This window comes from Vitis riparia, chromosome 5 (assembly GCF_004353265.1).
Source record: "Vitis riparia cultivar Riparia Gloire de Montpellier isolate 1030 chromosome 5, EGFV_Vit.rip_1.0, whole genome shotgun sequence".
Lineage (NCBI taxonomy): Eukaryota > Viridiplantae > Streptophyta > Magnoliopsida > Vitales > Vitaceae > Vitis > Vitis riparia.
In genome coordinates, this window is record NC_048435.1 from 17,004,253 (window position 1) to 17,024,681 (window position 20,429).

Here is a 20,429-nt window from a genome sequence, read left to right on the forward strand (position 1 = left end):
AATTATTTTTTCATATTTTTATAATTTTTATCTAATAATTAAATTTAAATATAAAAATCCGCTATTAGCTAACACGTGCCTCGTACATTGATGAAACGTAGTTATAACTTATAAGTCAAATAAGCAGGAACCATGAAGCTTTGAAAAATGAAATAGAAATATACTATTTTTCAATTACAGTCTTCAGTCACAATTAGAACAAACCACTACTCTTCAGTCACCACCGAGCTGAGATGTTCCTTCCGCAGGTAGTTGCATCCTAATCATGATATGTCTCTCCCCATGGATTCCTACCCCAAGAAACACTTCCTTAATGATATTCAGTTCCATCACCACGTCTTTGATGTCCATTCGATCACCAGGTGATTCTTCAGAACATGCTACTCCAATTCTCGCAATTGAGGCAAGGCAATGCTGCATTCTACCTTCCACATCACCGTGATTTGCTATATTGTTGATTGCTTCACCTGACTCCCCAACCAAGTTTGAATCGGCAATCTCCATCACCCGTTCTGGCAATGCCATCTTCGAGAAACTGTGAAGGCTCAAACCATCCGGAAACATGTGTTCTGTTGGTCTCTTTCCCGTGAACATCTCCAGGAAAAGGATGCCATAGCTGTACACATCTCCTTGAGGCCACATGGAGCCACCTAGTCCATATTCTGCCATGCATATATTCATCTTTTTTACTTAAAAGTCCATTGAAAAGTAAGGCTAATAGGCCGAGTGTAGCTATGCTATCCTGCGTGCCAATTTAAACCAACAATTTCACAACTTATTTTTAGGATTGAGGAAAAAAGACTTAAGGAAGTGTACCTGGAGCGACATAACCGATGGATCCCATCATCAGTGTCGAACTGGTTTGATCACTACTCAGCATGTCGTCAGCTTCAGGAAAGAGCTTGGCTAACCCGAAGTCCCCGACATGGGCAATCATGTCATCATCAAGAAGAACATTGCTTGGCTTTAGATCACCATGAACAATTGGTGTCTGCAATTGGTGATGAAGATAATCCAGAGCATTAGCCACATCAATTGCAATATCTAATCTTTGTCTGAAGCTTAAATTTCTGGATTCGTGATGCAGCCAGCTATCTAGGTTCCCATTAGGCATGAACTCAAATACTAGAGCATTAAAATCACTACCTCTGTTTGTCCACACTTGTATATGAAGTTATGATCCTGAGGAGATTTCGATGTTGAATTTGCCCGGAGGACCTTGCACTCAGCCATGAAACTCTTGGAAGCTCCATGCTATTGAAGGTTCAGTACCTTCACTGCAACCGGTCTTTCGCCTTGACTAGGAATTCCTTTGTATACAGAACCAAAACTTCCCATGCCAATCAAAGTTGGAGGAAGCAAATGCACCAGTTGCTTTGAGTTGTAAGAAACCCTCAAGTACCCATATCCCAAAGAAGTGGAAGAGGACTTCATTATTGTCTTTTTTTCTCCTATAAAGGAGAACTGAAGCCACAATGAAAGCCAAGCAAGAAACACCAGCAATGCTTATAGCTATAATAATTTTGATTGAAGGATGCTTGCCCTTGGCATGCTTTGCTGACTCTACAACAGAGCATGGTGGCAGATGCAGTTGAGGGATTTCCCCACAAAGCTTCTTGTTCCCAGTGATTGAAATCCCATTCACATTTTTAAAAACTCCTCCACTTGGAACTACTTCACCTTCAAGGTAGTTAAAAGACAGATTTAAAGTCAGCAAAGCAGAAAGATGTTGTAGTTCTTTGGGAATCGTTCCAGACAAGTTGTTGCATGAAAGATCTAGGAATTGAATTCCTCGTAAAGAGCTAAAGGACGGGTATTTTTCCCTGGAAAGAGTTTCTTGCCATGTCGAGGCACTCTAATACTGAACAGCTGCCAAGTTCCCTGGGAATTTCCCCTGACAAATGTGTTATCGGAAACAAGTAACTCATTTAGGTTTTTCAGTTGACCAACATCTGCTGGAAGAGAACCAGTGAATGAGTTTTGTTGAAGGTAGAGTGATCTCAACTGATTGAAATGACCAATGACATTTTCAGGTACACTACCACTCAACTTATTGTGACTGAGGTCCAGAGTTTCCATATTGTGGCAGTTCCTGAGAGATGTAGGAATGTTCCCATCCAAATTGTTGTAGCTCATGTTAAGGTGGAACAGTTGACTTAAGTTGCCGAGGGTGGACAGTAGCAGACCTGATAGCCTGTTCTAACCGAAGTCCAATTCTCCTAAGTTCTGAAGCTTGCCAATTGATGTGGGAATGATACCAGTGAGATAATTCCGAGTTGCAATGAATTGAATCAAGTTGATGAGGTTTCCAATCTCTTTTGGGATGTTTCCAGATATTTTGTTTTCTCCTAGGACGAGTTGCTGCAGTTGGGTTGAGAGATTGACAATGGAGTTGGGTAACACACCCCCAAAATGATTGCCTTCTGGATTGATTAACCTTAAACCGATGATGTTGGTGAGAGAATTTAGAAAATTTAAATCGCCAGACATTCCCCTTCCTAAACTATTGAAGTCAAGGGTCAACCAATACAGATCCTTGAGCACTCCCAAACTATCAGGGGCTTTCCCAGTTAGATGATTGTCACCAAGATCCAAAAGTTCAAGTCCTGAAATATTGGATAGTGTATCTGGAATTATTCCAGTAAACTGACTCATTGCTATGCCAAACTTGCAGAGTTGAGGAGAACTGAACCTCATGTTTGACATGAAATTTCCAGACAGATGGTTGTCAGTTGCTACAAGTTCAATGACAGATGACAAATTATGGAGGGAGGGAGGAATCATACCAGAGAAGTTATTTGTACCCAGATATAAATATCTCATGCTCTTCAAACGACCTAATTCATGTGGAATATTTCCCTCCAAATGTACGCAATGGACAGCCAAGATGAAAGGTTTCCCAAAGTAAATGGAATGACCCCTTTTAGATAGTTGGCACCAAGCCATAGATGTAGGAGTTTCGACATATGGCCAACGTGCAAGGGAATCTGCCCTGTCAGATTGTTCCTTGTGAAATTCACAGTTCTGAAGCTTGAGCAGTTTGTCAGTTCAATCGGAATCTCACCTTGGATAAAGTTCATGCTCAGATTGAGATGTTGCATCCGTGGCAAATGGCCAATATCACTGGGATGGTACCGTGCAAGTTATTGTTGGACAATTCCAACTCTCTGAGAAATGTTAAGTTCTCAATAGGAGGCAAGGAACCAGCTAATCTCTGACTCTCCAACCTCAAGGCTGTGACCCTCTGAAGTTGGTGACTGCATGTAACCCCCTCCCACTGGCAGAAGTGCATAGAGTCATTCCAGGAGCTCAGATTAATAATAGTCTATGATTAAGCTATCTATACATATTCAATTTATATTTATTAAGTATGGGTCACTTTGTGTGTAGAGCCCAAGTCACATGTGTCTTACATGATGGGCCCAAAACACATGTGACCCAACAACCAATGGGTATGGTCCCTAAGACATAGAGGAAATTAATAAAAGGGAAAAGGAAACTGAAGTTTGGTGTCTTAAGTTTTCTTTTCTGAAAATACAAAACATTCCCTCTCCTACCTCCTATCACAAGAGAAAAAATAGAAAGGTGGTTTCCTCCTCTATTGCCATAGAAAAATCATATTTCTTCAAAATCGACAATGGATTCATGTTTGTCTACACTCTCTAATAGCATAATGCAATGTTTTTTTATTTATAAATTCTAAATATTTTAAACACAAATGTTATTATCAAAGAAATAAAAAAAATAATACTAAATTTCCATTTATACACTTCATTTTGTTTAGTTTCGAAAATAGAAAATAATAATAACTTTACTTTTAAAACTTTACATTAAAAAGCTAATGATTTTTTAAAACTATTTAAAAAAAATAAAGGTATTCATAAAAATTTAATATCTTAAATTTAAAATTTTTTGAAAGTTATTTTTAAAAATATAAACTTGGTCTACACTTTTTGTATAAGAGGATTTTTTTTTTAGAAGTTCTTACTATTTTTTTTTTTAATTTAAAAAAAAAAACACCAAGAAGTATGTTCAAATGGACATGAAATTATAAATTATCAAATGATTTTCAAATAGGACTAAACATGAGAAAGATTTTCTATATATATATAAATATTTTATAACAGGAATTCAATATATTTTTTATTTAAAAAAAAATGGATGTTGAGATGTAATAAAATTTCTATAATATTTTTTTATTCCTTTTATAAATTAAATATAAACATGCAATAAAATATTATGTTGGATTTAATATCTAAAATACCATTATCACTTTAGATATAATATATCAAGATTTGATTATGTTATGTCTTATTTTGTCCTGTTCAACCAATCAAACTTAAATTACCTTATTTAATGTTTTTATCCATCAATTAAATGCATCCTCCATATCAAAATGGAACTAATTAGGCCACGTCATATATGTAATTTAAGTTTTATCATGTTTTACACGAGGTCTTTAACTTTGTACCTCAAATATGATTTTAATACTTTGTACCTTGACCTCATTCTTATTTCAATGCTCTAAATTTTATCATAAACTTTGAATGACAGCTTGGATTTGAACTTCAATAGGTGTTAATTTGGTACCTTAGACTTTTTCGGACCTTAAAAACATAAAAGAAAAATAAAATTTTAAGAAAAATGATACTTTGATCTTAATTTGAAGAAAAAGAATAAAATTGAAAGAGACAAAAAATTAAAATATGAAGAAGGAAAATAGGAAAATGAAATTTATTATCATTTTTCATCATTTTTTGTTTGGTCTTTTATTTCCTCTTTTTTTTTTTTTTTGTATTTAAATATAAGAAAATCACATTCCTTAATATTATTTTCTTATTTCTTTAATATTTTTTAAAAATGAAACTGTGGACTCTGTATTTTTCACGTGCGTCCTCATTCGATGGCGAGATTCGCTTTAAATTTATTTATTTGGTGAAAATTTGATTTTTTTTAGAAAGACTTGGAGTTGCTACTTATTTTTATTTTATTTTTTAAGGGAAAAACAGAATAAGAAATAAAAACTCTAAATGTGACTCCTGAATGAAAAACAGGTTTGCGAAAAACCGAATTTGGGTTCGGGGGTCAAGTTACCTATTGGGAAAGTATGATAATGAGTCGTAGCACCTCTCTAACCTTGTATGCATACAGTCTCTACTAAACAAATTAAGAGAATTGTAACAATTAATTAATTAATCATGGATGCCAAGAAAAATAACGTATAAGTCATGGTAAAAATCAATATACACAAAAATAATGATGAAATCTAATTAAAAGAATACACAAAATAAATAACAAGAGAATTATACAAAATGATTTATTTAAATAAATAAATAAGATATTAAAAAAATATTTTTTTCAAGAAATTTTAAATGATTTTATTAAAAACAATTTTGAATGAGTGATTTCAATTTATTTATTTACAAAAAAGAGTCAATTTATTTTCTCAATTTAATTTGTATTCAATTTTCAGAAAATTTATTTATACTTATTGTATCAAAAGAATTTATTACAAAATTTCAATTTTGAAACAAAAAAAATATTTTTACTTGCTTTTTTAAAAAAAAAGAACTTTTACAATTTTATTTGCAAAAGTATTTGAATTTGTTTTCATTTAAGAAAATTTATTTATACAAATTATTATATATATATATATATATATATATATATATATATATATATATATATATATATATATATATATATATATATAACTTTATTTGCAAAAGAATTTTTAAATAAAAATTAATTTTTTGAACAATTTTATTTACAAAACAATTTGTAGACATTTTTAAAAGAATTTTTTAGACAATGATTATTAAAAAACAATTTTTTAAATGCTATTAAAAACATTTTTTTTTGAATTTTTATTAATAATAATAAAAAAATTTCTTTTACTTAGAAGAATATTTTAAAATTATTATTTTATTAAAACATATTTACTGAATTATTCTTTTTATTTAAACAAAATCTCTTATTTGTTTGAAGTTCGATTATGTAAACACTCAATAAATATTTATAGAAACTAATAAAAATAAAATCAAATAAAACTGGGAAATAAAACGTGTACCTAAATAAGCTTACAACAAGTTCAATGTTTTCCTACAACTTTTTTATTCTTACTTTCTTTTATGGAATTTCGTACTCCACGGGTCATAAATTTGCACTTAGCCAACAGAATTGCAGAATAGGTACATGTAAAAACAAAAATAGCTTAAACGTAGATATCCAAAGATGTACAAAATCCTAAACAAATATTTAAACCAAAATTTAAATTTCAAATTAGTCTCATAAATTTCGTTAATTAAAATGACCCCAAATTACTATAGGTTTTAACGTAAAATATTCAAATTAATAACCAAAAATACAAACACAATCAATCAAACCTAAACCGGGATGGAGAGTACCTCAACCGGGAAGGGAAGGTTACTGGATGAGAGAAAGTGTTTTTGACACTCCTTGACTAGACCTTGACCGAACAAGGGCAACCGATCAACCAGTTTCTTGGTTGGTTGAGCCGGTTGCCCAGTGCCTCGACCGGTTTAGCCTTTTGGCCCAAAAAACCTATCTTTTTCGGTTCTTTTCCTTTCCAATACTTAGGCAAGGTCTTTAAGTAAATTAATATGTCAATTTTGAAATATTTTGCCTAAGGTACATTTGCTAAAACTCGAGTTTTAATGAAATTATAACTTTAAAGAATAAATCGAATTTTCCAAAGATCCATAAAAAGATATATAAAACCTAAGTGCACCCATGTATTCATCTTACATTTATTTTCGATGATTAAAAGTCTTCCAAATGTCTCGATTTTGTATCCATTTGGTTTTTTGATGAATTTTTAAATTTACACCTAAGATTCTTTACCATTCAAACCAATTAGTTACTTAACCATAATTTGTTATAATCAAAACCTAATTAAGAGAACTATTGAGTTAACAATTACAAATTCGGAAAGTATCGAATTTATACCTTAGGAGTTCCTTTTATTAAATATACAACAAGAGATGATATATAGATGCATAGAAAGTGAATTATTTTAGAGAATGTTAAAAATTTTGATACACATAATACAAATTACTTAAATATAAAATCGTATCAAGGATAAATATAAATTTATTAAACAAAAACTACAAAGTTTATGCTTTTATATATATATATATATATATATGTTGCTATTGGCTTGAACATTGGCCTCGCAATGGACTAAATATTTCACTTTGACAAAACTTTTTCGTGACCACTCAATTAATAAAGGAAAAGACACAATTAAAATAAATAAACAAAAGAAAAAAAGAGTTGTGCACCTTCTCCCCACCACACAACTAAGAAATTCTATCATATTTGACTCAATGGTGTTATCCGTACTTCCCAACATGGGTTGGCAAAATATATTAGGGACTTTTAACATAGAAATTAAAGACTATATTTTGCTTTGAAAATATTAAATAAAGGAAAAAATTGTTAAAAAAGATAATTTTATTATATTTGACTTTATTATGAAAAATGTAATTAAAATTAGTTAGAAATTTATATAATTTTTATATAAAAAAATAAGTAAAATAAGTTTAAAGTAGTATATAAAAATAATTTATTGATTTTTAATTTTTTTTCCCTTGTATTTTTTTTTAGATAAAAGAAAAAATAAAGAAAAAAGAGATAAGGAAAGGGAAAGTATATATGCACTTTCTCTCCATTAAGGATGAAAATATCGGTAATTATGGATATATTGGTATTTTGATTTTACGGATATATCAGAAATATTGGTGGATATTTTTTTCACTAATATCGGTGAAGCGAAAATTATTTAAAATTCATAAAAATGCTTAAAAAACTCTAAGAATTGATAAAATAAGTAAGAAGCTGTAATTTAAAGTTATTTTATAAATGTAATTGATATAAATATCATCAAGAAGAAAAATATCGGTAGATAGAGATATATTGATAGATTTGATATTTGAATTTTAAGAATAATAAATATAAATTTTGGAAGAGTATAAAGTTAGAATTAAGTTAAGAAATATTTGATTTTATTAAATAAAAACAATTTATATGTAAATATAATGCATACGACATTGCAATAGTCTTAGTATTAAAATGAAAATTAATATGGTTTTATCATATTATTATATGAAGGGATCCTATCTTGTTGAAAATAATATTTATTTTAAAAATTTTAAAATATTTTTATTAAAACATGTTTTATTATATTTTAAATAAAAAATTAAATTAATTTATATAACATATTTTATTTGAGATTTAATTTCTAAAATTTTATTAAAAATATGTGATAATAATTTTTTCTATTAACATTAATTTATTTAAATATTTAAAATTATTAATAATTTATCTTATCAAATTAATTTTAATTTATAAAATATCATAAAAAAAAGTCGAAATTTCGTAGTGATTTAATCAAAATAATGATGCATAATTAATAATTATTTATACAGAGGGTGGAAAATTGTTCTCATGAGTTGTTTCTTTTTAAATCTCTACTAAATTTAAAAACCGAAAGGGCCACTCACATCTCTCACTCGGGCATCAAGAAGCCCTTATCTGAAGTTGCCTTCCAGACGAGAGAATCCCTAAAAAGGCCCTATTTTCCTCTGCCACTCTCAATCCTCGCAGGTACTAATCTAATCATGTTATTATTATTTTTTTTTGCAACCCCCGTTTGATTCCCAAGAAAATCCATCCCCATTCGATTTCTGGGAAAATTCATACTCGTTTGATTTTCGAGAAAATCCATGCAAAACCCCCAAGGAAAACCAAAAGCATTGCTATTTTTTTTTGCTCCCTGTGTTTTCTGGATCTGTTCTAGGGGTCTTTTTGCTTTTGTGCCATTCGATTTAAATTTCATGAACCCTAAATCCACGGTTTTTGAGCCAGGCTGAAAAACACAACCTTTGCCTGCAAATCATGATGAGATTACTAAATAGCATCTTATGTTTTTGTTCTAAAAAAAATTGGACAGATTTTGTATCCTGTGCGCAGGCCGGGCTGGTTGGAAATATCGGGAAATTTCCCGAAAAATCGGTAAAAATACCGATAAGTACCGAAATATCGGCGATATTTTCGAAAATTACCGAAATTTCCGTCGACCGATAATCGGTGACGAAAAATTTCGACATTTCAATCCTTGGTCTCCACCACACAACTTCACGGTAAAGGGGACCACATTTGCTTTATTTAATGGCAAATTTTAGATCATCTCTATAAGACTTTTTTCATTTATCTCAACGATTCTTTGAAGTGCTGTGTTATTTTTTAATTTCTATCTTCCTTACAATTGTAGAAAACACATCTTCTTTGGATTATCATCTGGTATCATAGTCAAGTTGATCAGATGGTTATCCCAATCCAACCTACCATCCCATTTTTTGAAGGAAATGGATATGATACTTGGAGTATAAAGATGAGGACTCTTTTTATCTCCGAAGATCTGTGGGAGCTTGTGGATAAGGGTTATGTAGAAGAGGAAATTCCAAGAGATGCTATTAGAGATGTACGAAAGAATGATGCTAAGGCATTGTTTTTTATTCAACAAGCAATCACAGAGAGTATTTTTCCTCAAATTTCAAAGGCAACAAAGTCTAAGGAAGCATGGGACACTTTGCAAACAAAATATCAAAGCACAAGCCTGGTACTTGCATTATTGATTAGTTACAATGTATTGAATTTTTAGATTCAGTCAAATAAAGTAATATATATATATTTCCTACTAATTTGTAAGATTGGAATGTGTCCTTCTAAGAAGGGTTCTGACTACAACTTTATATTAATGGGTTGTAGGATAATTTGTTTAGGAGTTTATTTGAGTCTGGTTGCTAAGTGTTCAACTCAATTAGTTGAAATAACTTAAACGAGTTTGAAGCAATGTAGAAATATAATTAATTAATTTTCAAAGTATTTTTTATTTTCAATTGTTTCTTCTACTGTTTTTTTTTTTTTTCTTTATATTTTCCCTCAAATTTCTTGGGTGCTTCTAACAACAGTGCAGAATTGCTGAATTAACTCGGGTTCTGATTTGAATTAGGATGCAGCTCAAGATGGAGATGGTAGCCAAACTGACATCCCTCTCATGGATGACTCTGTGTATGAGGCAGCAGCGAAGGGCGACATTGAAGCTCTGAAGAAAATTCCAGAGTCCGAATTTCATGCCCAATTAAGCCCAAAGCATAACACAATACTCCATATTGCAAGTGAATTCGGTAAAATAGAGTGTGTGAATTGGATCCTTGATTTTCCTTCATCTTCATCTCTGCTGCGATGCCCTAATTTGAATGAGGACACTCCCCTTCACCTTGCAGCAAGGGAAGGGCATTTGAAGGTCGTGGAAGCTCTTATAAATGCTGCAAGAAAACCTACACTAGATATTGAAACTGGGCCTGGACCACATAAGGTTATGCTGAGGATGAAAAATAAGGGGAAAGACACAGCCTTGCATGAGGCAGTGCGATATGGGAATTGTGAGGTGGTGAAGTTATTGATCAAGGAGGACCCCGATTTGGTCTATGGTGCTAATGATTCAGGTACGACTCCTCTTTACATGGCTGCGGAGAGAGGATTTACAGACTTGGTGGAAATAATCATAGATGAAAGTAAGGAAACTGGTACTTCACCCCCTTCCATTGGCTTCATGGGTAGAACAGCCTTGCACGCAGCTGTAATATGCAATGACCAAGGTAGTATGCTCATAATACTAATGATTATGTTATCCCCCCACATATGTAGACTAAAAGGGAAAACGCCTTTATTTATTTCGTTCATTTACTTAATTTTCTTCAACTTTTTCTCCTTTATCTATTAATCAGAAATGACAAAGACGATACTGCAATGGAAACCAGACCTCACCAAAGAAGTAGATCAGAAGGGATGGTCTCCACTTCACCATGCTGCAGAGAGAGGTTGTGATCTAAAAATAGTGGCGTTATTGCTAGAAAAATCAGAAAAGAGTGTAGCCTACCTTAGGAGCAAAGATGGGAAGAAGACTGCCCTTCATATTGCATCTTTCCACCATCATACAAAAATAGTAGAGGAGATCCTATCTCACTCTCCTGGTTGTCGGGAGCAGGTCGATGACAAGGGCAATAATATTTTTCACTTTGCCATGATGAAAAAGGGAGACGGAGACGATGATTTGAAGCCTAGTAATTACTTCAATAAATGGTTAGGGTCAAGAGGACTTGTAAATGAGAAAAATGCTCAAGGAAACACACCCATCCACCTGCTCTCTCTTAATCAAATTTCAGATTTTTTGTTCGTACTCCACCACACTGTAGATAAGAGGGCGTACAACAATGAAGACTTAACAGCTTATGACATAATTTTGAGGGCCAAAGAGGACATTTATGAGGAAAAGGTATGTTTATTGGCAAATGCTAGTTTAATTTACCACGTTTCTCATTTCTTTGAGCTGTGTTATGTTTTGTTATTTTTGGTATGTTTGGATTCCTTCAACCTAAACTTACCATCCTTTCAGCCAACGCCAATCAATTCATGTTGGGAATAAGATCCATCGCCATAGCATTAGCTAGTTTTTTATTTTTTATTTGTCTCCATAGTTTCAAGATGGGATAATAGAGAAAAGGAAAAGAAAGAAATAGAGGAAAAAAAATTACAAAATGTTTATTTCTTTTTATTGTTTATTGCGAAATTAAGCAAAATAAATTTAAATTTAAGAGGAATGTACTTAGTATAAACTTTTTTTTCCTTAGAAAAAAAAAGGAAATGGGGAGAAAAATTGTTAGTGTCTTTTATTTAGTAATTTTTTTCTTATCATTTTTTCACTTGTATCCAAATGTTGAAAAATAAAAAAAATAAAAGAAATCATTTTTATTAATATTTTTTTTCCATTACTTTCCAAAATCAAATGTAGTTTAAGATTAATTTGATGAAAAGAAAAGGAAAAAAAAAAGAAAATAAAAAGAAAACAACAATTTATAAAATTTTCTTTTATTTTATAGTTCATAAAAAGGTCGAGAAAAAAAATTAAATTATTGAGAAATGTAGTCTTTCCAAGCTTTTTCGACTTTTTCTAAGGAAAATATTTTATTTTATATATATATTTACATTTTCATGAATTTTTCTTAGACTATATTTGATTCATGAAAAACATTAAGGCAATTTTTATTTCATTGATTTCTTTTTTTAATTTTCTTCTCTTAACATTTTCCCTTACGGATTCTTTTAGAAATAAATATAGCCTTATCATTTGTTTTCGCTTTTTCTTTTTTATGATTATAATAGTTTTAAGATTTCTTAATAACCAAACATAACATCAAGAAAATATTTTTTTCTTTTCCACATTTTAATTATTTTTATCACATTTTAAAGCAGAAGAAGGTGAATAGGATGAAGAGTTAATAAAATTTTATTTTGCATTTTTTTTCTTTCCTTTTTATCCTCGTGGAATTATTACCTATACCTCCTAGATTAAAAAATATGGTGAAACTAAAGGATGATAAGGGTGAAAGATTCTTTTGTTTATCTTTTTTGTAGAGATAATTGCAAAACATGCATTCCAAAACTTATGAGAGTTAAAAAATAAAAATAATTAAAAATGAAAGGAAAGTTGGAACATTTTTCCTTGTTTCTAAATTAATTGGATTTATTGAATAATTTATGTTGATGTTCAGATTTAAATAAATTGGCACTCATCAAGAAGTTTTGGAACAAACAAGTAGATTAACCCCAAATCTCTAGGAATAAATAAGCTTGATTTGATGTATTTAATTAAAGGTTGGTTAAGTTTGATTGATTTATCACTTGTATCAGCTTGTTTACCCACCAATGAGTGACTGAATGTGAAAAAAAATGGATTCATCAATTGAATTAAATTTAAATGTTATTCACATCTGATTTCAGGATGATATCCAAGCTGACTTCGAGTGTGTTATGGCTGAATTTAGTTCTTCGGCTCGGGAGAGGGTAACTAAGAGATGGGAGAGAAAGAAAGAAAGGAAAGAATACATCTCTCAATTGCAAAAACAAGGGGAAACCCACTTGATAGTTTCTGCGCTTATAACAACAGTAACTTTTGCTGCGGGTTTCACCTTACCCGGTGGTTACAAGGAGGATGATGGCCAGGCAATTTTATCAAAGAAAGCAGCTTTCGAAGCATTTGTTGTGACGGATACCATAGCCATGGTATCTTCACTATGCGCCGTATTTCTTCACTTTTTTATGACCATGCGCCAACGTGGGGAGTTCCTTGAAAAACACTTACTTTGGGCCTTTTTTTTGACCATGGTTGGGATGGGAGCAATGGCCATCGCTTTCGCAACCGGCTTGTACGCTGTTTTACCGCATTCCTCGGGCCTTTCAGTTCTCACTTGCATCCTCTGCTCTTGCTTTTTCCTCTCCATTGCAGTTGAATATTGTTTATTTTGGAGAGGTACGATTTCGGACATCATAATCAAAATAATCGTTGGATTAGTTGAATTGATCTTTGGATGGTGTGAGGAGAGAGAGAACCGGCTCTGAGCAAACTGATATCGGAAGCAAGGAAAGCTGAAAGTAGGGAATCAAAATATACTCATTTGAATTTGTATTTGCATGGGAATTATATTTTAAATCTGAGTGGACTATTGAACTCATTTGTCTGGGCTGAAATTAAACTTATTTGAAGTGTTTTCTTGGTTTGGATTTCATTCATACACTTTCAAGTCTTTATAATCCACTATTTATTTATTGTAAAGATCAAAAGACTTTTTCGGGCTTATTGGGTGCCAAACAAGCCAGGAACCTCCCAGTGGACTGAGCAATATATCTCATTAGTCGAAGGATAAAATTGTCAATTGAATAATGTTAGAAGGTGCTTTTTTTTGACTTAATAAAAAAAAATTAAAATATTTGATTTTTTCTATTAAGTTAAAAGTAACTCATTAATATTAACCAACATAATTAAATTAAACTTATTGATAATAAGTTCACTTTAATTATATTGGATTGAATCAACAAGATGCTTTTAATTAAATAAAAAAAGCTAAAATATTTGATTTTTTCTATTTAACTAAAAAATAAACACTACCTTAATGATTATTATAAATTTGGATGCAATTGATTGATTGAGATTAATATAATCAAAACTAGTTTTACAAACGATTTTTGATAAATTTATATTAATGAAATCATTTTTTTTTATAAACTGTTTTTGTCATTGAATTAAAATTATTTTTGTATAAATTATATTTGATGCATTCATTTTTTTATCCATGGATATCATTGTATAAGATTGGCAGTCAGAACTTGAATCAATTCTTATAAAATTGATACTACTAAAGTTAGAATTGATTATTATTTTTAAAATTGATATAAAAAATTAGAACTTTATTGTATAAATTATTTTTTATAAAATTTGAGGTGTTGTCTTGGATTATAACAAAAGACTTTTTTGGGTTTACTGGGTGCCTAACACTTGAATTGAGATTACCATGTCATTGCGCTGGTAGGGATTTGAAACATGAACCTCATGATGGAAAAGTGCAATATATCATAATAGTAAATATTTCTGTATAATCCTATAATGGTTTTTTTCCAACCTTTATTTTTATAATAATAGGTATTGTTGGGACGTCATTTGTTTTATAACTAAGATGGTATCAGGAGGGCAAACAATAAGGGGTAAGAGCCTTGTTGCCATCATGAATTCGAATCCTGGGGAGGCCACTCTGGGTCGCTTTGGCACTAGAACAAAAAATAATTCGATCGCTATGAACACGGATAAAACAAATGACGTCCCAACAGGTATGAAATAATATAAATTAATTTTTAAAATTTTAAAATAATAAAATATATGGATATATAGTTAAAATTAAATATTATAATTTTCTTTTTATCTTAAATATTATACATATTATATTTAATAAAATTTAAAACATTAATATATTTATACTTATTTTTATGATTTAATTTAACATATTAAATATAAAAAATAAAATATTATTAAATTTTTAATTGTTTATTTTAAATTTTATATAATATATAAATTATATATTTATAATATAATTGATTTGATCATTTGTCAATCATATATCACTGTTGAATTATGAATTAGTGTCTTTTCCAATTTAATTACTGGTTGGATTCTAAAACCATTGTTAACATTTTTTATGAGATAATTGTGTTTTGGACTTGACTGAGCTAAAAAATTAAGTTTTAGTTCATATAAGTTGCATAATTGATAGGGATAATATAAAATATGAAGAGATTAATATACCCTTCAAAACTATGAAAATTTATTATTTTTAGAAAACTAATTTTTTAAAAAGAATATATTCTAAAAATATATCATTTAAAAAAAATAAATTTAATCTTATTTTCTCTTAAAAAAAAAAGATATGATTTTACCTACTAACAAAATTATTTAATAAATATAATTTTTTAAAATAAAATATATTTAAATACAATCATGAGGTAGATGAAAGTTATTTTTTCATATTTTTGTAATTTTATCAAATAATTAAATTGAAATATAAAAATCCGCTATTAGCTAACACGTGCCTCGTACATTGATGAAACGTAGTTATAAGTCAAATAAGCAGGAACCAAGAAGCTTTGAAAAATGAAATAGAAATATACTTGTAGACCCCCGTTTTAGGGGCTCATTCTTTTCTCACATTTTCTTGCAGCTAGCTTTGGGCCAAGTGACATACTTTTGGGCAGCCACGTGGTGCCTCTGATTGGATGCTGAAGAATCAAAGTAATGGTTTGAAGACCCAATGGAAAGGCAACACGTGTCAAGGATATTCTGGAACAAGAGCTACAAACCTGTTTTAAGAGTGGGGATGGCCTGAAGGATGAGGGGGCTGCGTGGAACGCGTGTCGGAGCAGGTGACTAGAGCCATGGTGGTGGTTGGAGCTCCAGACCGGCTGAGCAGGGAACAGGGGAGCAGGTGCTAGCTTTCCGGATCTGGGAGGTAAAGGAAGAAAAAGGGGAGGAAAATGAAAAAGAAAAAAGGGAAAAATGAGGGAAAAAAAAGGTGGATAACAGGGAACGAGAGCAGTTGCAGGTGAGTTCGAGGTGAGTTTCACGTTCGTTTTGATTCATATATTTCTCTTCTCTTTCGCGTTTTGGATTTCTCTGCATTGCTTGTCAATTTTGAGTTGGATAATGTGGAATGTATGCCAGATTTTGTTTGATTTCTAGGCTATTGTTATACTCTATTGTTGTTGGTTTTGCCGTTATTTTTGTGGTTTGGGCTTGGAGTCAATAAGATTTTATTTCTCATATATTCTGTAAGTCCAGTTTGAGGCCTCCCCACCTGTACTAACCCATGGATATTACGTGAAACGTGAAGCTATAGATCGTTGATTTGCTATGCTTCTTTCACCGCTACTCTGTTTTCTTGTCGTGTTTTTCTTCTTTCCCCTGTTTTTGGTGTCCATCTACGGAGAGTCGAGCACGATGAATACAGAACATCGGGAGGCATTGATTGTTTGGGCAACATGGGTTTTTGCATGGACGAGATAATACCGGGAAGTTTCAAGGAAGCAATGTCAGCAAGAAATCACAAAGTCTCGTGGCTCTGGTGAATAATAAAGAAAGGGTATAGGACGTCTGACAGAAGACTACCGCCAACAGAGACAGGTTTCGCAACACAAACTCAGCTGGCGGTATGTATAGGCCCAATTCATATTCTAGTTCAGGAGGATATGGTGACTGTTATGATGATGATCGATATGAAGGCCGCTAGGGAAGAAATGAAGACCGAAATGGTTATGGGAGAGATAGAGCGCAGCAGAGACGAGGAACGGTATGATAGAGATCGCCGTAAGGGTGAGGATTACAAGGAAGAAAGTCATGCAGGGATTGATCTCATCTCTGGTTCTGTAGGAGATATGGTAGAACTGGAGATTTCATTCAATGTTAAGTAGGTGGTAATACTCTCTGTCATTGAGGCTACGGAGATGATCCCGAGAGTTGATGAAATTATAATTTGCACCCATCATTCGCACTTCCACTCTCCACATCCGTACCTTCATTCCTCATGCCCCTACCACAACCCTAATCCATGGTGCCCACGTTTCTATTTTTTTTTTTTTAATACCCATCAGATTTGTTTCCCTCACCACCATCTATCAGTCATTTCATTCAAATGATATGCAAATCCTTCATGTCACCACATTTCTACCTTCAACCCTATTTCCCATTCACTCATCCCCTACTCTCCCACGTGCATGCATCCTTTAGCATCCTTCCCAAGCCCTTTCATAAAATGCATGTCATCATTTCTAATGCCCACTTATCATTTCATCTCACCACCATTTCCATTCCACACTGGTAGTGAACTAGTTGAGTTAGTCCAGTTAGTTTCAACCAATCATTTCTGTTTGAAACCAACCTCTCAAGTTAGTTACAGCTATCAACAACTAAGTATATAAATACTATAGAAGTGTAATGATATCAGCACTGAAAAATAACAACAACTAAGTATATAAATACTACAGAAGTGTAATGATATCAGCACTGAAAAATAACAGCAAGAAACTTTACTTTGTTTTTCTCTTACTCTGTTTTCTCTTTCTCTTCTTCTAATTGTTTCTGTTACTCCATTTCTTCAAACATGGTATCAGAGCAGGCTTTAGCTTAGTTATCCGCCATGGAAGAAACCTCAGGAACCACCAGTTTTCTCCTAGTTTCCTTTCCCCATCCAGTCTCATCCAAACTAGACAATCACAACTTTCTGGTTTGGCGAAAACAGATACTCACCACATTAAGAGGCCATAAGCTGCAACACTTCCTTTCTGAAACTTCAGTTCTACCCTCAGAGTTTCTCTCCTTAGACGATGAAACCCAAAATCATGTAAATCCCAAGTTCCAGGATTGGGAACAACAAGATCAGCTTATTATGTCTTGGCTTCTTGCATCTATAACCGATGCTCTTCTCACTCGTATGGTGAAGCCCAGGTATGGAAAACCCTTGAACTATACTTTGCTACTCAAGTGAAAGCCAAAGTAACTCAATTCAAAATGCAATTGCACAACACCAAGAAGGGAGAATTGTCCATAACTGATTACCTCCTTAAAATCAGAAATGTAGTTGACCTTCTTGCTCTGGTTGGCCACAAGATTTCTGTCAAAGATCACATAGATGCAATTTTTGAAGGTCTCCCTCAAGATTATGAAACCTTCATCATCTCTGTCAATTCCAGACTTGATCCATACACAGTTGAGGAAATTGAAGCTCTTCTTCTTGCTCAAGAAAGCCGTATTGAGAAAAATATCAAGATTGCAGACCTTTCCACTCCTAGCTTGGCTCATCTCGTCACAACTAACAGAAATGGTTCTCCACATTTCAACTACAGAGCTAGCACCAGAAACTCAAATTTCCGTCCACCTACATATTCTGGAAATGGAATGCAACACTTTTGTGGGAACTTCACTCAACAAGGAAGAGGACGCCATGGTCGAGGCTCCTGGAAAGGCAACAACAAACCTCAATGTCAACTTTGTGGAAGAATTGGTCATGTTGTCATGCAGTGCTACTACCGATTTGATCAATCTTTCACAGGACCCTCACAACTTCAAGGAAATCGTCCACAGGGAAACATGACTCATCTTCATCAACAACTATCTGAAATTTTTTTCCCAGGAACCTCATCTCCATCAGTCAAACCAACAACATCAGAAATAATCCAAGACAACAACTGGTACCTTGATTCTGGAGCCACTCATCACCTTACACCAGACCTCAACAATCTCCTGACCCAATCACAGTTTCCTTCATCAGAAGAAGTCTTCGTGGGAAATGGTAAGGGTCTCCCTATTCATCACATTGGTCACACATCTTTTTCATCATCATTCATTCCCTCCAAAACACTTGCCTTAAAACAACTTCTCCATGTACCAGAAATTACAAAGAATCTTCTTAGTGTTTCTAAGTTTGTTGCTGGTAATCATGTATTTTTTGAATTTCATCCTACCTCTTGTTTTGTCAAGGATCTTTCCACCCGGACAGTCCTCATGCACGACCAGCTTAAGGGGGGATTATATGTGTTTGATAACACACAGTTGAAACTCCCTCTTCACAGTGTAGAAACTTTCAACTCTTCATGCTTTGCTTCTACAGCTTTCCCGTCCAAGGAACCAACAGTACCTGCTTCATCTACATCTCCCTTTATATTGTGGCATAATAGACTTGGTCATCCTTCCTCACATATCGTTTCTCTTGTACTCAATAAATGTAATCTCCCTCACCTTAATAAAATTCCATCTCTTATCTGTTTAGCTTGTTGCATGGGAAAAATTCATAAGTTCCCATACTTGCATTCAACATCCTCCTACACCAAACCCTTAGAACTTATACATACTGACCTATGGGGGCCAGCATCAACACCCTCCTCACATGGACATCAATACTATATTCACTTCATTGATGCCTACTCCCGTTTCACTTGGATCTACATGCTTAAACATAAGTCTGAAGCATTTCAAGTCTTTCTTCACTTCAAGTCTCAAGTTGAACTTCAACTAGGCCACAAGATCAAAGCTGTGCAATCTGATTGGGGTGGTGAATATCGTTCATTCACTCAATACCTTACCTCCAATGGAATTATCCACCGTATTTCATGTCCTTATACTCATGAACAAAATGGACTTGCTGAACGTAAACACCGACACATTGTTGAACATGGCATTGCCCTTCTTGCTCAAGCCTCTCTTCCTTTTAAATATTGGGATGAAGCTTTTTGCACTAGTGTTTATCTCATTAATCGATTGCCTACTCCAGTCTTGAAAAACAAATCTCCCTTAGAAGTTCTCTTCCACAAAAAACCATCATATTCTCAGCTCAAAGTCTTTGGCTGCATGTGCTACCCCAACCTCCGGCCCTTTAACCACCACAAGTTGCAATTCAGGTCCATTCCCTGCACATTCCTTGGATATAGTCTCAACCACAAGGGCTATAAATGTCTCAGCCCTAATGGTAACATATTGATTTCCCGTGATGTTATCTTTGATGAACATGCCTTTCCATTTGCCCAGCTGCAGTCCCAAAAACAGACAACCTCTTCTTTCAGCTCTTCATTCACTTCCCTTTCTTGTCAAACCTCTTTCCCACTAATGGTCCTCCCTTCTCCAACCTCTTCTTCAACCAATCCATCAATATCTCCTGCCACCTCTAACCACAACGTAGCATCACAGGCCAAGTATATCTCCAATCTACTTCAAAAAACCAAGATGCTTCATGTCAAGCCGGTTCCTACACCTATGGTATCTAATCAGTCTCTATCCAACTCTGGAAGTGCTCCATTCAGCAACACTCAACTCTATAGAAGCACTGTTGGTGCCCTCCAATATGCCACCATCACAAGGCCAGACATCACCTATAGTGTCAACCGAGTTTGCCAATTCATGCAAGCTCCTCTGACTGCTCATTGGAAGGCTGTCAAGAGAATTCTACGCTACCTGGCTGGCACTCTTCACC

General features: G+C 33.1%; 1 protein-coding gene and 1 pseudogene across 1 annotated transcript; one reads left to right on the top strand and one right to left on the bottom strand.

Moving 5' to 3' along the window:
- Nucleotides 1-213: 213 nt before the first annotated feature.
- Nucleotides 214-2,136, bottom strand: LOC117915214 (annotated as a pseudogene).
- Nucleotides 2,137-8,593: 6,457 nt separating this feature from the next.
- On the top strand, nt 8,594-13,699 carry LOC117913916 (ankyrin repeat-containing protein At5g02620-like). Its single transcript, XM_034829036.1, has 6 exons — nt 8,594-8,628; nt 9,296-9,643; nt 10,037-10,211; nt 10,311-10,685; nt 10,815-11,362; nt 12,868-13,699. The coding sequence occupies exons 2-6, from the start codon at nt 9,347-9,349 to the stop codon at nt 13,483-13,485; spliced, it is 2,013 nt and encodes a 670-aa protein (XP_034684927.1). The 5' UTR covers nt 8,594-8,628; nt 9,296-9,346; the 3' UTR covers nt 13,486-13,699.
- The last annotated feature ends 6,730 nt before the right edge of the window (nt 13,700-20,429 follow it).

What these genes read in the sequence shown, in the direction of transcription:
- LOC117913916 (XM_034829036.1), top strand. Translation starts at nt 9,347, where the DNA reads ATGGTTATCCCAATCCAACCTACCATCCCATTTTTTGAAGGAAATGGA. An exon ending in CCATATTGCAAGTGAATTCG is followed by an intron (nt 10,212 to 10,310) that starts GTAAAATAGAGT and finishes TTCACCTTGCAG; the next exon opens with CAAGGGAAGGGCATTTGAAG. An exon ending in AGGACATTTATGAGGAAAAG is followed by an intron (nt 11,363 to 12,867) that starts GTATGTTTATTG and finishes ATCTGATTTCAG; the next exon opens with GATGATATCCAAGCTGACTT.